We start from the raw sequence: 19,955 nt of genomic DNA on the forward strand, positions 1-19,955 counted from the left end.
GCCTTATCCTTCCTACCCACTCTGATTTCTATTTTCATTTTCTTCTTGTTATTTGCAGGGTACTACTTACACACACACACACACACACACACACACACACACACACACACAACCCTATTGAGAGAGGGTCTGTTCAAAAACAATAATGACTTGATTTCTCACTTGGAATCAGAAAGAGCTACATTTCAGGCCGGAGAGATAGCCTGGAGGGAGGTAAGATGTTTGTTTGCCTTGCATGCAGAAGGACGGTGGTTCGAATCCCTGCATATCTCTCTCTCTCTCTCTCTCTCTCTCTCTCTCTCTCTCTCTCTCTCACACACACACACACACACACACACCCTATTGGGAGAGCATGGAGGTAAGGCGTTTGTTTGCCTTGCATGCAGAAGGTCAGTGGTTCGAATCCCAGCATCATCACACACACACACACATACATACACATACACACACACACACACACATACACACACACACACACACACACACACACACACACACACACCCCTATTGGGAGAGGGTCTATGTTCAAAAACAATAATGACTTGATTTCTCATTTGGAATCAGAAAGAGCTACTTTCTGGACTGGAGAGATAGCATGGAGGTAAGGTGTTTGCCTTGCATGCAGAAGTACGGTGGTTTGAATCCCGGCATCCCATATGGTCCCCCGAGCCTGCCAGGAGCGATTTCTGAGCGTAGAGCCAGGAGTAATCCCTGAACGCTGCCCGGTGTGACCCAAAAACCAAAACCAAAACCAAAAAAAAGAGCTACATTCCATTCCTGGAGTGGGCTGAAGTGAAAGCTCAGTGACCCAGTGCAGGCAGGAAGTTACTTATTCCCTCTGGGCACCAAAGACCCAACCACTCAACCACCATCAAGAAGAACTGCTAAGCAGAATCAGGAGTAAGCTCTTAGAGTACCACCAGGGGTAACCCCAAAACCCCAAAACAGTCAATTGGCTTTGCCACTAAACAATATATGATCTTGGGGCCGGGAAGGTGGCACTAGAGGTAAGGTGTCTGCCTTGCAAGCGCTAGCATAGGATGGACCGCGGTTCGTTCCCCTGGTGTCCCATATGGTCCCCCCAAGCCAGGGGCAATTTCTGAGCGCATAGCCAGGAGTTACCCCTGAGCGTCACTGGGTGTGGCCCAAAAACCAAAAAAAAAAACAAAAACAAAAAAACCAATATATGATCTTGACCAAAACACGAAAACTGCTTGACCAACCAATTGAAAGGACACCTATGAATTGACAAGTTTAGAAATTGCAACTGGAGAGATAGCAGAGTGGTAAGGCATTTGCCTTGCACGCAGCTGATTCGAACAGACAGTGGCTCAAATCCCAGCATCCTATATGGTCCCCTGAGCCTACCAAGAACAGCTTCTGAGCTTGGAGCAAGGAGTAACCCCTGAGCACTGCTGGGTGTGACCTAAAAACAAAAAAACAAAAAAAGCTTAGGAATTGTGAGTACTGGGGCCAGAGTGGTGGCACAAGGGGTAAGGCATCTATCTGCCCTTGCCCATGCTAGACTAGGCCAGACTGCAGTTCAATCCCCTGGCGTCCCCTATGGTCCCCTGGCGTCCCCTATGGTCCCCCAAGCCAGGAGTGATTTCTGAGCGCATAGCCAGGAATAACCCCTGAGGGTCACTGGGTATGGCCCAAAAACAAAAATTAAAAAAAAATTGTGAGTACTAAAGAGTGCTAAACATTAGTACACATAATCCAACACTTAAAAAAAGGGGGGGGGGATTTTTTTTTTTTCTAAAATTGAAATTTTATTCTATGAGCAATTCTTCAATAGTCCTGAATCTCATGAATTCCCAGGAGAGGAAAGAACGCAAGACATGCCTACTCAGATGGCGGCACCAGTTTCTCTCGACTAATGATAGCTCCCAATCCAGACAGCGCCACTCAGTACAGCTCAGAAGTTGTACTGTGTTGTATTTTAGATAGTCACTTCTTTCTGATGTAATTCATCCATCAAACCAAACATTTACACTTTCTCTACATGCCAAGTACTATAATAAGAATGTGAGATACAAAGTGCCAAAACTTATTCCTGCCTTCAAGATTCAATATTTGGGGGCTGGGGAAAGAATACAGCTTGTCTTGCAAGAGGTTGACCTGAGGAGGTTCGAATTCTGGCATCTCACAGGGCCCCCTTAGCACTGCAAGGAGGAACTCCTGAGCATTGACAGAAAAGAGTTTATACTCTAGTGGTAGAAAACAGTGAGTTCTAAATATATCAGACTAAATTTTGGGCCTCAGAATATTGTTATATATAAGCAAGCAATTAAAATCAGATGTCACTGTCCTATAATCAGTAATCAGTCCTGCATTATGTAAAATCAGTCGTATACTTCCAGCTTAATTTACTAAAGACTTGCCAACTAGAAACCAGAACTCTTCTCTAGAGATATGGGGAATTCAAAACAAAAGGCAGGTTTTTCAATCAGGACCTTGGCGAGGTATCCCTCTACTTTTCTCCTCCCCTGTACCTCCCCCTTCCCACTCCCAATACTAACTTGAGTCTTGGTTACTTGTGGGCTAAAGATAAAACTTTTATTTTTACAAGACAAGGGAGTTCAAAGATATATTAAGCAGTAATAAGTAACCAAAAAATCGCTTTTCTTAATAAAAGGAGGCCAAGGGCTGGGTGGCAAGAGAACAGTGGGCAGGAGTTTGATTCCCCATTTGGTTCACTGGACACCACCAAGAGGGATCCCTGAGTGCAAAGCCACTAGGGGTGTGGTAAAAAAAAAAAAATAAAGGAACAGTGCATTCAAAACAGAACTTTGGCACAGCAATCCTGCTAGGTAATGCTTTGGATAAAAGATATGTGAGCAGATCAAAGTACAATCTGTAAGGAAATCGTTTTCTTCTTATAGATATCTTCTTACATATACTTGCCTTAACTGTCTTCTATAACCGTACTTTTGGACATACCAATACATAGCGAATTAACTTGTTTTCTATTCAGAATCAGCCCAACAAACTGTTACAGGACTAAGAAAGTACTATTAGTTCCTATTAATAAAGTATATTAGTCCATCAAAATACAGGGCTTATTTCACAGCAAGAGAAATCCTGAAAACCACCCACTTTTAATATAAACTTAATATGTCCTGTAACAAACCTTACTAACTTTCTTTCCATCAGTGGCTTGGGGCAGTGTTTAAGATGAATCTATTCTATGAAAATGGTCTCATAAGTTCCTCCAAAAGTGTCTGAAACATTCATTTACGAAACTATTCAAGTGACAGGCACCATGCCGACTACCTATCAAACAATGTTGGAGCAAGAACGCAGGAAAACTGGTTATGTTGTACAGGTTTTTTGTTTTTTCATTTAAAGGCATTGCCTTACATCTCAAGCTTTTTTTTTTTTTTTTATCATTCATATGTCTAGAGAGCTTGCAGCAGTGCGGGTACTCTAAATTGCTCTGGAAAGGTCTTATAACAGCCGTGGGGAAACCTGAAAGGCCCATCGTCCATCCATCCTGAATGAGGAGTTTTGGCCAACAATCAAAGGAATGAAAGACTTGGGCTGGGAGACTCAAAGAAAGTAGGGCCCTCGAAGGAGTGGAGTGAGTGGCTGGTGGGGCTCCACATCTTCAAGGATTTGGGGAACGGGAAATGAGCAACCCCCCGACCCTGAGTGAGGCAAGGTGGGCTGCAAACTTTTGGTTTAAAATCAAGATGCCCACCAGGGACGAATGGGCCGGGGAGCAGCAGCAGGCCAGAAGGACTGAGACTCAGGGGTGAACACTGGCTTGAGGAAGGAGCGCTGAGGAACTGAAGAATCGGGGGGGCCCGGGGATGAGTTCTGAGCAAACGGGAATCAGCGCTGGGACCCATCAGATGAAATGAAAGCGCGAGGAGGCCAGGGGAAGGGCTTGTAAGGGAGCGGGCAAAGGGCACTGGAAAACACAAGGGGGTCATGGGAAGGAGGCAGCGACGTCTTGGGGTGCAGAGAGGGCAGGATAAGTAAGTAACTGGGGTCTACGGAGGAGGTGCAGAAAATGGGGTGCAGGCTGCGTTAGGGCCTGGGAAGAGGGCGAGGGCGGGCTCGGGGAGCCCGTGCCACCGTACCAGGCTGACGCAGATGATCCTGCTGAGACTGCACCGGTGGAGGGGCGGCGGTCCCGGTCAGCGTCCGGCGAGGGAAGTCGACGCTGCAAGCGGAGGTGCAGGTGCTTGGGTCTGGCACACGGAAGCCCGGGGTGAGGGGCCAAGGAGCAAGTATCCGACGTCTCGGCATGGCTGGAGCGTTCCCCGCCCGCTAGCGAGCAGGAACCTAGACAGAGCGACACTCAGCTGCCAGAAAACTCGAACTGAGAGTGAGCCGAGGAGAAGGAGGTAAAGAAGAGGAGAGGGTCGCCATGGCCTTTCGGGAAAGGGAGTTGTCTTCCTTGAAGTCGGAAGAGCGCGGAGGGTGGCGGAGAACGGAACTACAATACCCATAGTGCAGTGCGACCAGAATGTGCGCTGCGCTTTTTGGGAATGCGGGATAGCGCGGGGCTGGGGGAATTCCTGAGGAGGAGCAGGGAGGAGGAGGGAATCTTAAGTGTCTTTGGGGCTAGGGCGGAAGCTGGCAGAGGCTTTACGAGGAAACGTCAAATGTTACCGATGGGTGGGCGGAGCAGACTGACACAGGTTAAGATGCCTATTTGAAGCGCGGCTGTCGTGTAGTTCCTCGTTAGTATAGTGGTGAGTATCCCCGCCTGTCACGCGGGGAGACCGGGGTTCGATTCCCCGACGGGGAGGCACGATAAAGTGTTTTTTTTTTTGAGAGAGTATGTTTTCATATAAAAGATGTCCACAGGAAAAGGGAATGCTAAAGTGAATCTTTAAGAGGGAGGAGTAGAATTTGCTTTTACTAGAACAATTGCGATAAGGGAAAATAAAAAATATATAGAGAGATAAGGCCTGGACAGGAAAAGTCAGGTTCTCATTTTAGAAACGTAGGAAAACATGTTTTATGTATATTTATAATATATTTATATTATATGTAAATTATATAAAATATATTTATAATATTTATATATACTTGTGGAGAATTGAGGGATTTTAATGACATGCATATGCATTGCTTGCAGCTTTGGAATGCAGGAACTGGAACATCTGGCTGGGCTTAGGGGCCTCAGGAAAAGTAAGCTGACAGATGGACAATCAGATGATGGGTCCTTTATGAAGGCACCTCCAGAAAACAATGCTGGAAATTTTGAAGAGGACAGGTCTGAGAAAAAACAGTAAGGCCTTCAATTCTGGCAGGAGAACCTAGTGAAGAACTGTAAGCAGAGGAGTGCCAAAATCAGTTTTCATGTAATTAAAAGGATGGCTGATTGGTCTTCAGAGACATGTCAAAACCAAAGGCATAGGAAAACAAAATAGAGGGAAGAAAGAAGATACCCAGGTACCCTGTTCTATAGTAAAAAAGTAAATCAGAATAGAGAAAAAAGGAAAGAATGGTAAGGAAATACTTAGGAGATAAGGGGATTCCAGAGGAAAGAAAGGAAGGGATGGAAGGAAGGAAGGAAGGAAGGAAGAAGGAAGGGAAGGAAGGAAGGAAGGAAGGAAGGAAGGAAGGAAGGAAGGAAGGAAGGAAGGAAGGAAGGAAGGGAAGGAAGAAGGAAGGAAGGAAGGAAGGAAGGAAGAAGAAGAAGAAAGAAGAAAAGAAAAAAGAGAAAGAAAGAAAAGAAAGAAAGAAAGAAAAAGAAGAGAAAAGAAAGAAAGAAAGAAAAGAAAGAAAGAAAGAAAGAAAGAAGAAAGAAAGAAAGAAAGAAAAAAGAAAGAAAGAAGAAAGAAAGAAAAAGAGAAAGAAAGAAAGAAAAGAAAGAAAGAAAGAAAGAAAGAAAGAAAGAAAGAAAGAAAAGAAAGAAAGAAAAGAAAGAAAGAAAGAAAAAGAAAGAAAGAAAGAAAGAAAGAAAGAAAGAAAGAAAGAAAGAAAGAAAGAAAGAAAGAAAGAAAGAAAGAAAGAAAGAAAGAAGAAGAAAGAAAGAAAGAGAAAGGGAAGAAGGAAGAGAGGAAGGAATGAGGGAAGGAGGGAGGGAGGGAGGAAGGAAGGAAGGGAGGAAGGGAGGAAGAAGGAAGGAAGAAAGGAAGGAGGGAAGGAGGTAGGGAAGGAGGGAGGGAGGGAGGGAGGACGGAAGGAAGGAAGGAAGGAGCCTAAAGGGATTCTCAGATTTTTTGGCTGGGACTGGTAAGTCATTAACCAGAGACAAAGAATATATAAAGAGAAGGGGATTGAGCTAAGTTTAGTTCTGGACATGTGGTCGCGTGGAGATGTATCTTGTCACTTACAATTTTCCAATCATAGCTCTGGGGAAATTTCAGCTAGTTAGGAGATTATCAAATAATATAGAGGGTAAAAACTGTGTCCTTGGGCAAACTCAGTGCAAAGGGAGAGATGATACAGGGCCTTAAAGCACTTGCCTTGAAATCTGACTCTAGTTTGTTTCCTGTCACCCCACGTGGGTCCCCAAAACCACAGGAATGATTCCTGAGCTTAGAGTCAGGAGAAAGCAATGAGTACTTCCAGGAATGACCACCAAAACAAAACAACATAAAGCAAAAGGAGAGGGAATGGAGAGCTGTGAAAACATATCAGAAATTTGAAGAGCATCAGAATTTAAAACAGAAATTTTGGCTTAGAAATATAGGAATCTGGGGCTGGAGTGGTGGCGCAAGCGATAAGGCATTTGCCTTGCACTTGCTAACCTAGGACAGACCCTGGTTCGATCTCTTGGTGTCCCATGTGGTCCCCCAAAACAGGAGTGATTTCTGAGCACATAGCCAGGAGTAACCCCTGAGTGTCACTGGATGTGGCCCCAAAACAATATACATATTGTTTATATATATTATATTATTATATGTAATGTGTATCATGTCATATATGTTATATATACATACAATGCACATACAGGCATATTGTATATGTGCATATATCAAATATATATAAATATATATAACCATGACGCTTTAAATATTTTACAATTTTGTTAACTATGCCTCAGTAAGATCAAATTTTCGAAAAGTGGTTGTGGGGTAAATTAGAAGAACTCATGAAATAAACTGTAAAGAGCCAACCAACAATGTCAACTAGAACTTAGAAGGCCACTGAAATAAAGAGAGCCAGGTTTTCTTGATGAGATAGAAGTAGCATAGAGTTGTGTTCACTGTGGGTTCTTTGAAGGTGGATGTCAGATAATAGTGAGTTGAGCAACAAAAGAGAAGGAAACTAAAACAAAAAACCCACTCGGTTCTGTCCAGAGAGTTGGCCAATGTGAAAAGCAAAGAGAGGACTGTAGCATTGAGGAAGTGCTTTTCTTTAAAAAAAAAAAAAAAAAAAAAGTTTTTTTAAAGGATTGAGGAACTAGCATGTTTACACAAAGAGGTGAAAGGGTTTCTAGAGAAGAGATAGAAGATTTAAGAAGTACAGAGCAATTGACCAATCAAGCTCTGGAGATAGCCCCATAACTCTACTTTGTTTCAATCTTCCAATAATTTAATTTTAGTCTAGCAACAGGAAAAGGTATATCTATTTAGATATTCAAGTTATGGTCTCTGAAAGCCAAAGGAAAAAAATAAAGCCATCCCAAACCGTGACATCCAAGCAGAGATGTTAATCTAAGTCCAAACTTCTACTTTGTTTTAAGGAAGTGTCATTTGAAATTTTTCCATTATCCATAGGGGAACCTCTGTCTTTACTAAGATAACTGGGACTCAGTTGATAAAATTATCTGTTTTAGCTTGTGCTTACCCTTATAGTCAATTGTTATTGTGAACTTTGTCATCCAGAATACTGTATATGTCATTACCCAAGACTGCACAAACCAACCACACTGAACATAACTGTCAGTTTACTTTAACATCAGTTTTATTACGGTAGCTGGCATGTCCTAAAGTCCTTCTCAGTATATTTTCCCGTGCATGCTTATGGTAAGTGTTGTAAAAGAAGAAGAAACAAGCTTCCATATAAGGTTCCTGGCATTTGTGCTGTTTTGTTGACCTGGGGCAAAGAGACAGCGACTCTGAGCCTTCCTTGTCCATTGATGTTGCCAGGCAACATGTGTACTTGCAATAAAAAAAAAACGCCCTTATCACCCTCTTCCAAAACCCACTTTGAAATACTTTTACTAAGCATTTTATTCATTCATAAAAGTACATACATCATGTGTGGCTCACTGAATTTTATAACATAATATATCAGTGCTATATATTCCAGGCTAGAAAGGGAATATAAACAGTACCCTGCTGCAGGCGTCTTGTGTCTCAGCAATCCTAGTGGGACGGAATCCTTTCACGAGAGGAAAACAGGTAACATGAGCGGCCGAATATGAAATATGAGATAATGAAACCACACAGAGTATGTGGGGTCAATACATCATCTGGCAGAGTGTGACAAGTTTAATTTTTTGAGCAGGGAAATTTATAGGGGTAAAATTAGCCAGAGGTAAAGAATAATTATAATCACAAAGCATATATAACAGTAACAATACCTAAATTATGGGTGTGACTGTAAAAATACAAAGGAGAAGGTTACAACTCAAGGTAACTTTGCAAGCTCACTTTAAATGCAAAATTAGGATTAAGAGGGAGTAGAAAATATCTAGGAACTTGATCTTCCTGGGCTGGACTCTATAGTTTTAGAGGTTAAGTGAAGGGAGGAGCCAAATCCTCAAAAATGAGTTTCCCTATTTCTAAAGGAGGGTTAATAGTCAAGATCTGCATTCTGGTTACACCCTTGATTACCAGAAACTGCAGCTGCAAAGACATATTTGAAAAAGAGAGAAAAATTGTCTTTGCTTTTCGGGCTTGTCTTTGCTTTTTATCCAGAAAAAGGGTTCTCAAATAATCTTTGGTGCTGGAATTTCTGAGCCAAATTATTTGATAGAGACCATTATTTTGCCTGATATATATAAAGGACAAATACTGGCTGAAAATATACTGCCAGGCATCTCTTTGGAAATTCCTCAACCATCCACGCAGGGGAAAAGGCATCCACAGCGGGCCTTTTGAGAAACCCCATGGGGTTAAATTAGTTCTACCCACCAGGAAAATCTGAGGATACATCTGGTGGGCTGAGCACCCCTAAAAGCTTAGGTATGCCCTGGCAGTACCCCACTAGATTACTCCTTCAGGCTTCATTCCAATCACTGTTAGTCTTCCTCCCTAGGGGCAGCTACCTATTTCCTTTCAGTTCCACCCAACAGCCACTTCTTTTGCTCCAGCCAGACTCCACTTCTTCCTTATAGATTCCCACCCCCACCCCCACCCCCACCATCTTTATTCAGGTTACCCTTCTCCTTGACTTCTACAGTTCAATGCACCTTTCCCTTCAGCTTTTCCCTCCAAGGCCTTTCTCATTTGCTCTTAAGTTTTATGGGTATGAATTTACACACACACACACACACACACACACACACACACACTATACACGTGTACTATGCACATACACACACAAATATACACACACACACACACAGAGTCTAACCTCATTATTCACAGATTTTGCATTTGTAAACTTGACTAGTTGCTAAAATTGATTTCTCATCCCTAAGTCAGTACTTGCAGAGTATTCTTGGTCATTTTGGATGTTCATTAATCTGAGCGGCCTGAGGTTGACCAAGAGTCCTGTCATGGTTTTGCTTTCTAATAGAGTAAACATATAAAGATTCCTAAAAAGGGATCTTTGTTTACCATATAAGGAACTTTATACAGTTTTTCCTCTCACATTTTTGTAAAGTTTTATTTGTGTTTGTTTGTTTTAGTGAGTTCACTGATTAAAATGTCTTTTTGGTACCGTTCTGGGAGGTGCTGTCTCAGTTCCTCAATTGAGAATGCTGAGGGCTGGGATAATAGCACAGAAGAACAGGCATTTGCCGTTGCAAGTGACTCACCCTGGTTCAATTCCTGGCTCTCATATAGTCACTCAAGCACTGCCAGGAAAGAATCCTTGAGCTCAGAGCCAGGAGTAACACTCACATAGAAGGTGAGTCCTCTTCAGGCCTGAGGTCAGAGTTACTCTTTGTCCATGATTTAATTAATATTAATCTATAAATGATATGAAATAAAGTGTCCTTAGACAGAGACACTCATAAAGTCAGGTCAGGAAAGCCAGGTCAGGTAATGGTTGGTGGTAGTGATTGGTTGGAGAGAATGTTCTGGCCACAGATTCTCAGGTCCTCAATGAATTTCTCTGAGAAACAATGATCTAGGATTGGCAAATTCTGGGTTCTCTGTCACCCATATGGGACAAGCTTACATGGGATGAGAAAAAATTACATACCACCACTTCTGCAATATCCGATGAGGCCATAGGACCAGATCTGATGAAAGAGGCAAGCAGAGCCGGAAAGCAAACAACCTTGAGGAACTTCTTAGGAGCTGGCTGCTAGCATGGGACAGGCATTATTACACCCCCCATTTCTCCAGAGGAGAAACTCGGTTCCTGGAAAGTCAGGGACTGGGTGGACTCAAGTCACTTTGAGCAGATCTTGTGTGAATATGTTCCTGTAGCTTACCCCATTTCCCTACCCAGGCACTTCTCTAACTTCTATTCTGACCCACACTGCAGGAAACATTGCAAATACGATGAATTTCCTTTTGCTTAGATCCATTTGGAAAGTCATGCTTATGTAAGGGGGGGTTTGGAAAGTTCCTAAAGAATGAAATATGAGAACATGTGGCCAGAGGTCCTATATGCACACAAATTAGAAAAAAAAAAAAAAAGCAATGCACAGTCAAGCAATAACAAAATGACAGCTCACTTTCAAGCTTGATGTTTACAGAGAGGATTGTATACATCCTGCTAAACATCTCCCTTACACAGAGGTTTGCTGGCATCAAGTTGTTGTCTTTTAAGGTGGTGCCCACTAGTATTCCCTCCTACTTTTTTGAAAAGGCAGCTCAGAGTTAGCTCTGCTGGCAAGCTACTTGTGACCTGCATATATATAGATACCTTTATGTATCAACATGTGTGCTATGTGTTTTATCCAGGTAGCTTGTATTTGGCCAAAGTTCCATGACCTGACTCTCCCTCTGTCAGGGATAACCCCTGTGATCTGAATCTAATAGGATCAGACTGCTAAGGAGTCACAGTTCCAAAGTGACCCTCTGAGCCAAGCCAGCTGGAACATTTGGAACATGACAGAAACTGCTGGGAGAGACCATATTTTTATGACCAGCTGGAGCTGCCCAGCAGCTTCCTTGTCACATCTTGTGCCTAAGACAAAGCCATAATGATTGAGGGGGAGGAGGGGAGGAAGAGGAGGAGGAGGAAGTGAAGGAAGAGAAAGAGGAGGAGAGAAAGAAAGACACACAGAGTGAGAATATGGGATGATGGGGAAAGAGTGTTCTAGTAATGAGGGAGATTGAGGTGTCTGGCTCAGGCAGCACTCAACTCTCACATGCTTATACTTCATGAGCTAATGCACCCCAACTTTCAACATAGGCTAAATGGATTGTTTTTACCATGTGCCACCTAAAGAATATTGACTGAGAAATAGGTTTTGCAGTACCTGACCACACTCCTCTGAGGGCAGTAAATAGGCCATCAGTGTGTGTTAAATTAATTTAACTGATGGGGACTGGGAGAAGGCAGGTCCCAGAGTTCTTTTGAGGGAAACTGGTGGATTTAGAACCACAATCAACAAAGGACTCAGTCGGGTTCAAGATTGGGATCGAAGGAAAGAAGCAGAATCCAGATAAGGAATGAACAAGGCAGACGAGAGATGAAGGCTGGCATATTCCTTCATTCTGTGAGCAGCGTCTGAGTCACCATTTTCGTCATTTAGCCTAAATTAAAATTTAATTTTACTATCTGATAATTTTATTGGGGGAAGAGAGGGAACACATACATAGTAAGTGCTCTGCTACTGAGCCACTTCTCAGCCCTCTCTAGCTGCCTAAAAGCATCCCTTTCTGCCAATTGACCCCCAGTCACAAGAAACAGAGGCATTGCAATGCCAGGGTTCTATTTGTTCATTGGGATCAGCATCTCACCCCCACCTAGGTCAGGACATCCCAGTGAACACATGATCGTACATTTCTTTACTTCTTTATAGCTCATCATAAGCATCCAAAGACATCCTAAGTCTAGTCATCTACTATAAGATGACACCCAGCTATTAACACAAAACAAAGGCATTCCCCCATCTTTTCCTTTCCTTTAAACTTATCTCTTTGATATGTAAAAGTTCACCTAGGTCACCTGACCTTCCCCAGCCTGGTGGGATTTGTATTGGAGAATAAAGAAAGGTCACTCTGGCTTGGCATGGGGAGAGACCACGAAGTGAAAAGCAAACTGACTCCATGACTGGCTTGGTTTATTAATTCTTTGTGGCTACCCTGCTTCTTCAGACCTGTTCACCTGGGGTTAGAAATATGGCACATGAGATGATTTCACAATGTGGGGATTTATTTTACAATCTATCACACAACAACAGATAAGAATCACCTCCAGACTGCAAAAGTCACAATGAGAAAGAAAGGAGGAACCCGAACATGCTTAGTGAGCAAAGATGGTAGCCCTGAAAATGCAACCATTGATAACCAACTCTAAAACCTTTTTACCTCTCTGATAAGGAGTTCAGTAGGTGAAGTGAAAAACGCACAGAAGGTCTCAACAGTAAAGTAACAGTAGCTGAGGATAAAGTCAGTGAGCTCCAAACAGAGAGGCAATAAACCTCCAGACAGAAGATGGTGGGGGTGGGGGCTGAGGGGGCAGACCTCAAAATAAATGAAGAGCAGACAAGTGAACCCTGTGGTAAATTCTGCCAGTTTAGAACCTGACCAGGAGAAAAATTAATGTGGAGCATCAGAGTTTCATGTATGAGCAAATACATTTGATAATGATGTGAAAGGAAGCTTCCATGAAATAAGCTCTTGATAGGAACAGGAACATACCTGGGTGCTTAGGGGACCACATAGTTCCATTTGCAGTAATAGGCAACACCTGGGCAATCCAATGACACAAACAGCTCCCAGGTCCTGAGCTAGAAGGAGATTAGGTGAGAGCTGACCCAGGGACCACCAGACAATGAGCAGCAGCCACCACTGCCCACCCGCACCCCCTTGATCTCTGTCATGTCCCCTGAGAGAGTAGCCAACATTCACAGAGGTATAACATTTCCATTTTCAGCTTGTGCCTAAAAAGCATCTTTTTCATTTCTCTGGGAAGCCCATCTGATTTCCCAGCTTTGTTTCTGGGATCAGATCACAAGGTTATATCAGCCATTGGGAAGGATCTTCTCCAGGATAAGTGAGTCAAACAAGTACTGCTCTATGGAATTTTCTGTGTTCATAGGCTGCTGAAGCACTTGAAATGTTGCTAGTAACATTGAAGAAATAAATTTTTTGTTTGGTCTTGTTTTCTTTTGTGCCATAGTTGATGGCATTCAGAGGATATTCCTAGCTCTGCACTCAGAAATCACTCCTGGCAGGCTCGGGCAACCATATGGGATGCTGAAGATTAAACCTGGATAGGCCATGCACAAGGCAAACACTCTACCCACTGTGCTATTGCTTAGACCCCTGAGATAAAATTTTCATTGAATGATTTTTGTTTCATTCATTAAAACCTAATCCATGGGAAGTGGCAGCCATATTGAATAACACTCTTCTAGTTTCTTCCCCTCCCACCACCCCACTGCTTTGCCTTCACATATTTCTTCCACCTACCCACTTGGTGAATAACTTCTACAGAACTTTAATCTTTTTATTATTATTGGGAGGAAAGGTTGAGTCATGCCTGTCTATTCTTAGGGCTTATTCCTGGTTAGATACTCATGGATAACTCTGGGCAGTGCCAGGGAACCATTTACGATATTGGATATTGACCTGGGGCCAGGTTGGCTGTGTGCAAACACCTGAACCCTTGTACTACATTTTGACCCTTTTAAAAATTATTTTAAAATTTAGGCACGATGATTTATAAGACTATCAATAGTAGCATTTCAGACATAGCATTTCAGGCATATCATGTTGTCTCACCCTCCACTGGTGCCTCTTAGTCCCTCTAATTCCCTCACTTCTTGGAGTCTCTTATCACTAGGCATTCTTCATTTCCTTACATTATTTCTTTATATTCCACTTATGGAGAGTATTGTTCAGTAATTGTTCTTCTCTCTTTGACCAACTTTGCTCAACTTGATACCCTTCTGTTCATTTCATCCAACTTTGAACTCTCTTGTTTGTTGTTTGTTTGTTTTTCAAGTCTTCCAGTCTGGGCTAGTGCCTTATGCTAGTACAGCCATACAATAAGAAGTTGAACCTAATCGTTTTGGTCTGAAAGGAAAGGTTCTTAATAGTGAAAAAAAAAAAAAATAGAATCTTTGGGAACTAAAGCAGTATGCTGCCATTTCATACTATTAGCATTTTACACAACTCCTTTAAGCAGGTCTTTATTCCTTTTAAGAAAAGGCTTAATTTGGGGTCGGAGAGATAGCACAGTGGTAGGGCATTTGCCTTGCAAGCAGCCAATCCAGGACCTATGGTGATTTGAATCCCGGCATCCATATGGTCCCCTGTGCCTGCCAGGAGCAATTTCTGAGCGCAGAGCCAGGAGTAACACCTGATCGCTGCCGTGTGTGACCCGAATAGCAAACCAAAAAAAAAAAAAAAAAGGCTTTTTTTCAGTCACACCAGCAGTGGTCAGGGTTTACTCTTGGCTCTGTGGTGCTCTGGGGAACCACATGGGATGCCAAGGATTGAACCTGGATCAGCCAGGTACTATCTCTCTAGTGCAGGCTGCTTATTCCTTATCAGGAGCTATAAGATCCCTGAGAGCAGGAAACATAGCTGAAAGTCATGGATGGCCTCTGGCTTCAAGATCTGATAAACTTATTTTATTTATTTATTATTATATTTATTTATTATTATTTTATTGGCTGAGAGGCTCCTGGGACATGCTATTGAATTTCTCAGTACCACGTTTCCTCCTCTGTAAAACAGATTATGACACCGAAGGAGATGTGTTAAAGCTTAAATTATTTTCCACAGGACAGAGCACAACACATAGTAGATGTTAATCAATTCCACTCATTTACTCCCTTTGCTTAGCACAGCTCCCTACACAGAGCAAACACAGCAGATGCTTGTTGAGGGGAGGGATGGAGACGTGTACTGCCACCAGGTGGCAGCAATGCCTCACATATAAGGTGAACCAACGTCTAAGACCCGTACTTGATCAATATTGGCTTGAAACTGTCCTCTTGAAGTTCTTGCTGCACAATACAAAGGAAAGTACTGAACGTCTGTTCTTTCCTGTCACTTCTTTTTCTCTTTTTAATCCCCTCTCTCTCCCAATATGCACCTTTCTTTTTCCCCTTCAGGGTGAATTCAGATGGGCAGGCAGTTGTCCTCTTCATTACTGAGGCTGCAGGGTTGGTTTCTAAGAAGGATCTCCCCCTTTCTTCTTAGGTGGCCTCCTTCCACCTCTGATGCCCACGGTCGCTGCACTGGACAAGATTGTGGATGCTGGCAGTATTGAGAGAGGGGCAGTAACAGTCTTGCAGAATGGGAGTCTTCCTACACATCAGCTCCCTCTGTTGTCTTCTGTTCCTCTTCCCTCCATTCTCTTTCTCTGCTTCCTTTCTTTCTTATGCTCCTCCTCAGGCTGAAGCTGCTCCATGTCCATACAGTGATTATTCATTCATTGTACCAGATGTAGCAACTATGGCTGAGACTGTCATTCTTTTCATTTATTCTTCCTTTCATTTAAGAGTGGATGCCTCGGGACCGGAGAGATAGCACAGCGGCGTTTGCCTTGCAAGCAGCCAATCCAGGGCCTAAGGTGGTTGGTTCGAATCCTGGTGTCCCATATGATCCCCCATGCCTGCCAGAAGCTATTTCTGAGCAGACAGTCAGGAATAACCCCTGAGCACTGCCGGGTGTGGCCCAAAAACCAAAAAAAAAAAAAAAAAAAAAAAAAAAAAAAAAGAGTGGATGCCTCTACATTGGGGCTAAACCAAGACTGTCTAAGAATAGTGACCATCTCCCAGCTTCTCCTTTTTATTGGATGTGACCACAGAGCTTAATTCTCTGGTAACTCGGTTCTGAGTAGAAGTGCTTCCTACAATATCAGGACTCGGTCTTTAAAAGGTAACTTTGGTTCTGTGTTCTCTTTGTCTCTTTGATTGGGCAAGGATGGGGCATGTGTCAGCCTACTTTGATCATCAGCTTGGAAAGAGCTGAGTAACGGCAAAGAGAGGAACTGGTCCCCGAATGAGCATGCGACAAACCCACATTTTAGTCTTGCTTGAATTATTATATTAAGACCCTCTTTGTTATTACATCCGAGTCTAATTGTTGACTAAAACACAGAAGTTGAACATCAGTTGAGTATCTGCTCAACTAGCTGATAGATGAGGCAAGAAGAGTTAAATGCAAGCAAGATTTGAATCTGGAGCCCACTAAGTTTCATTCTTCCAAAAGTTGCTAGCTTCCAAGTAAGATAAAATCTTATGTTGGTCTGTAAAGGATAGTCAGGAGGCTTTAAAATCCTGTTCATAACACGGTGTCCTCTCTGAGGCCCTGAGAAATCCATTATTATTCCCTTCCTTGGGGTACTAAAGACCAAGTGGAAATGTCAGTACAATGAAAGCATAGCGCACAATAAAGCCATTAGAACCCATGGACATTCCTGGTTGTCTTCATGTTGTCTGGCCTGTCAGGGTTCAGAACAAAATATGGGACAGATCATGTTGGATGAAATTTTATAAGATGTAAGGTGAATCTAGGTAAAAGCATAAACGAAGATGTACCCCCAACTCCCAGTCCTTTGAGATGTAAACTTCCTTTGAGATGTAAAAGCCCAGTAGTTCTTTTGTATCTAACTTGACCTCCCGTCCTGGAGTTGGGAGTTAGTTTGAATAAAGAAAGGAATGCAGGCTTTGGACTGGGCAGAGAGGCATGAAGCAAAAAACAAGCTGACTCCAATTGATTAATCTTTTGACTGACTTGGTATTATTTCTCTCCTGCTTCATCAGACCCATCTGCCTAAGAAACACGGCATGTGGAGCAGTCTCACCAACTCGTGGATATTTTTATTTTACAATAATGGAGAGGAGAAATGGAGTATGACTATGTGATAAAGGGAGGTGTAGTAGACAGAATAATCTCTCTGTCTGTCTCTGAATCACTGAACCATGAATAAATTAACCAGAATACATTCTGAGATATATAACCAAACAGTTATGTCATTATGTCAAGAGTCAAGATCACAGAGTGCTAAACATAGATCTAGATGGTCTACAAAGACCTATGGTCTATTACACACCTGGGCCTATGGGGATTCACTTTTGTAGATGTCATATATGTGGTCTGTAATTGACCAAACATGGTTCAGGAATGCCTGACTATTGGCCAGAAGAAACTCTAAAGATGAAGGCCTAGGAAATTATCTAGTATTAGTTGGCTAGACCAGACTATTATCAGGGGATCTTATAATGGAAAGAGGAAGGTAGAAGAGTGAGAGTTAGAAAAGACAAGATGATGAGAGAAACAAAAATTAGAAAAAGGGGGCAGGGAGAGGACGCATGGAAGATGCTACTGCTGACTCTAAAGAGTGGGGAAGAGACACAAGACAAGAAAGCTAGAGAGTAGCTGTAAAAGGTCAGGAAATATATTCAGCTTCTAGATCCTCCAGAGGGTAGTAAATATGTATTCTTATTGTTGTAATTTTTGGTGTGATTTTGTGTATATGTAAGCCTCCAACACTATGGCATATTAGAAAGGTAGTTCTCAGCCTTTTGTCTATGGAGTACATGGCAAACATAATATTTCAGTGATGAAAAATGACTAGAGAGATGTTTTTACATATGTACAGGCAAGACTAAGGGCCTATACTTAAAAGGAATGAGGATGCACCAGTGATCATGAGAACAGGTGGGCAAGACGAAGATGGAGAGTCACTGGAGGTGTTTGAGAGCTCAGATCACAGAGTTTTCCCACATAAACTGTGGGTTGGGCAGGTTCCCAAAGTTCCTCCTAGACCAAGCCACTAAGGAAGAATTATTTTCCAATTACCTTTGACCCTAAGAGAAGTTTCATTGTGATTTCTGAAGTCAACTTCTTAGGTCAACTCAGATCATACTCACGGAGGGAAGAGGACAGAGCTCAATAGACCTATTTGAAAGTGTATCTTTATCTCCCCTCCACCTTGTTTGTGCTTTGAATACATTTTTAAAAATATGCTTCTAGTGATCAATTTTGTGTTTATTTCAATAGATTTTTTTTTATATGTTATACCCAGAAGTGCTCAGGAATTATTCTTGGCTGGCTTGGGGGCACCATATGGAATGCTGGGGATCAAACCTGGGTCAGCTACATGTAAAGCAAATACTCTACTCTCTACAGCCCCTCAACAGAATTTTTAAAATAATTTATTTACTTTATTCAAAAAGCATGTATCACATAGTTGGCATAGTTGAGTACAATACATTTGTTTCCAGATAAGCGAGAGCAAAATTATTTTAAAATAGAAAAGAAATCAAAAGAAAAAGAGAAGAAAGAAAATTAAAAATAAAAAGTACTGTAAATCCAAAGCCAATGACAAAAGAATCGATACCCAGTCTACAACAAGCTAGACACAGAGGGGACCACTTATACTAGCAGCCCAGGGGGTATGGGAGGAGGATATGGGATGCAAGCTGGGAAAGGGGGTGGAGGGAGGATAACTTTGGTGATGGGAACCCCCTGATTCAATGTTAATATGTACCTAAAATATTACTGTGAAATATGTAATCCACTTTGGTAAAAATAAAAATTATTATTATAATAAAAAAGTACAGTGAAAAGTAAATTTGTGAAAATTATTGTACTTCCAATGACGTCATTGAGATATTGGCATAAAAGATTTTTTTTTTAAGTTTAAAGAAAAACACACATATTGAAAGGGTTTACACGGTATAAAAAGCAGATATCCATGCATGCAAAGACTTTCTAGTTTGTCAGTCCTATGAGTTGAGCACCTCTTCATCCCTTCCAGTAGTGATCTATGTTTAAGGGGAGCTACTGAACCTAAAATACTTGCATAGGTGGGGAGTAGTTACTCTCTCTCAACTCATGAGTCCTGCCCAAACTAACAGGGAGATGTTTTGGCAAGGAAAGTGAGTGCGTTGACTTTTACAGTTTCCCTTCCAGTAAGTAAACTTCGTTTTTTTTTTTTTTTCCAGCTAAATCTCATCTTGCAATTGCCCACTAACTTTAGTTCTATAAAATTTACCTTTTCTTTTTTATCCCCCACCTCTGCTCTCAAGCATTCAACAAATAATTTTCATTCTTTTATTTTTCTTTTTAATATTTCCAATATTAAATAAATTAATTGAGGGCAGTGAAGCATGTGATTGAGGACCCCTCATAGCTCTGGCCTACAGCAGGGCATTCATTAAGTTTCTGTTTTCTCTCAAGCATTCCATTTGCCACTGATTTATGTGAAATACAGCTACATTGGAATATTTAGAGGTCATCTAAGTGAAAAAGCTTAAGTCCTTAAAAAAAAAAACAGACTAAAATAATTGCAAGCAAATGAGAACAGACTTAGTTTTGCCACTAATTAATTTTTAGAATGTTTTGTCATTTATCACTATTCTATTTCTTCTTCTTGAGCCAAAACAACTCCTAAGCAAATTTGGATACTTTGTATAGATGAAGTCAATTAACTTAACAAATCACTCTTTTTGTTTATTTGTTTGTTTTTTGGCCACACCCGGTGACACTTAGGAGTTACTCCTGGCTATACGCTCAGAAATCGCTTGGAGGACCATATGGGATGCGGGGAATCAAACTGCAGTCTGTCCTGGGTCAATAGCATGCGAGGCAAACGCCCTATCGCTGTGTCACCACTCCGGCCCCTATTTTTGTTTTCTTTTTTTTTTTTTTTTGGCCACACCCGGTGACGCTCAGGGGTCGCTCCTGGCTATGTGTACAGAAATTGCTCTTGGCTTGGGGGCCATA

The 19,955-nt window shown here is 42.0% G+C and overlaps 1 protein-coding gene and 1 non-coding gene across 2 annotated transcripts in view; one reads left to right on the forward strand and one right to left on the reverse strand.

The window, feature by feature from the left end:
- The window catches only part of LTA4H (leukotriene A4 hydrolase), a 49,884-nt gene extending 39,079 nt beyond the window's left edge, over nucleotides 1-10,805 (reverse strand). The window contains 7 exon segments of the mRNA XM_049782937.1: nucleotides 4,084-4,176; nucleotides 4,178-4,308; nucleotides 4,474-4,529; nucleotides 4,624-4,844; nucleotides 8,249-8,295; nucleotides 9,567-9,650; nucleotides 10,769-10,805. Coding sequence (XP_049638894.1) covers nucleotides 4,084-4,176; nucleotides 4,178-4,308; nucleotides 4,474-4,529; nucleotides 4,624-4,844; nucleotides 8,249-8,295; nucleotides 9,567-9,650; nucleotides 10,769-10,805 — 669 coding nt within the window.
- Nucleotides 4,690-4,762, forward strand: TRNAD-GUC (transfer RNA aspartic acid (anticodon GUC)). Its single transcript has one exon. It is a non-coding gene; the product is annotated as a tRNA-Asp (tRNA).
- Nucleotides 10,806-19,955: the final 9,150 nt, after the last annotated feature.

This window comes from Suncus etruscus, chromosome 11 (assembly GCF_024139225.1).
Source record: "Suncus etruscus isolate mSunEtr1 chromosome 11, mSunEtr1.pri.cur, whole genome shotgun sequence".
Lineage (NCBI taxonomy): Eukaryota > Metazoa > Chordata > Mammalia > Eulipotyphla > Soricidae > Suncus > Suncus etruscus.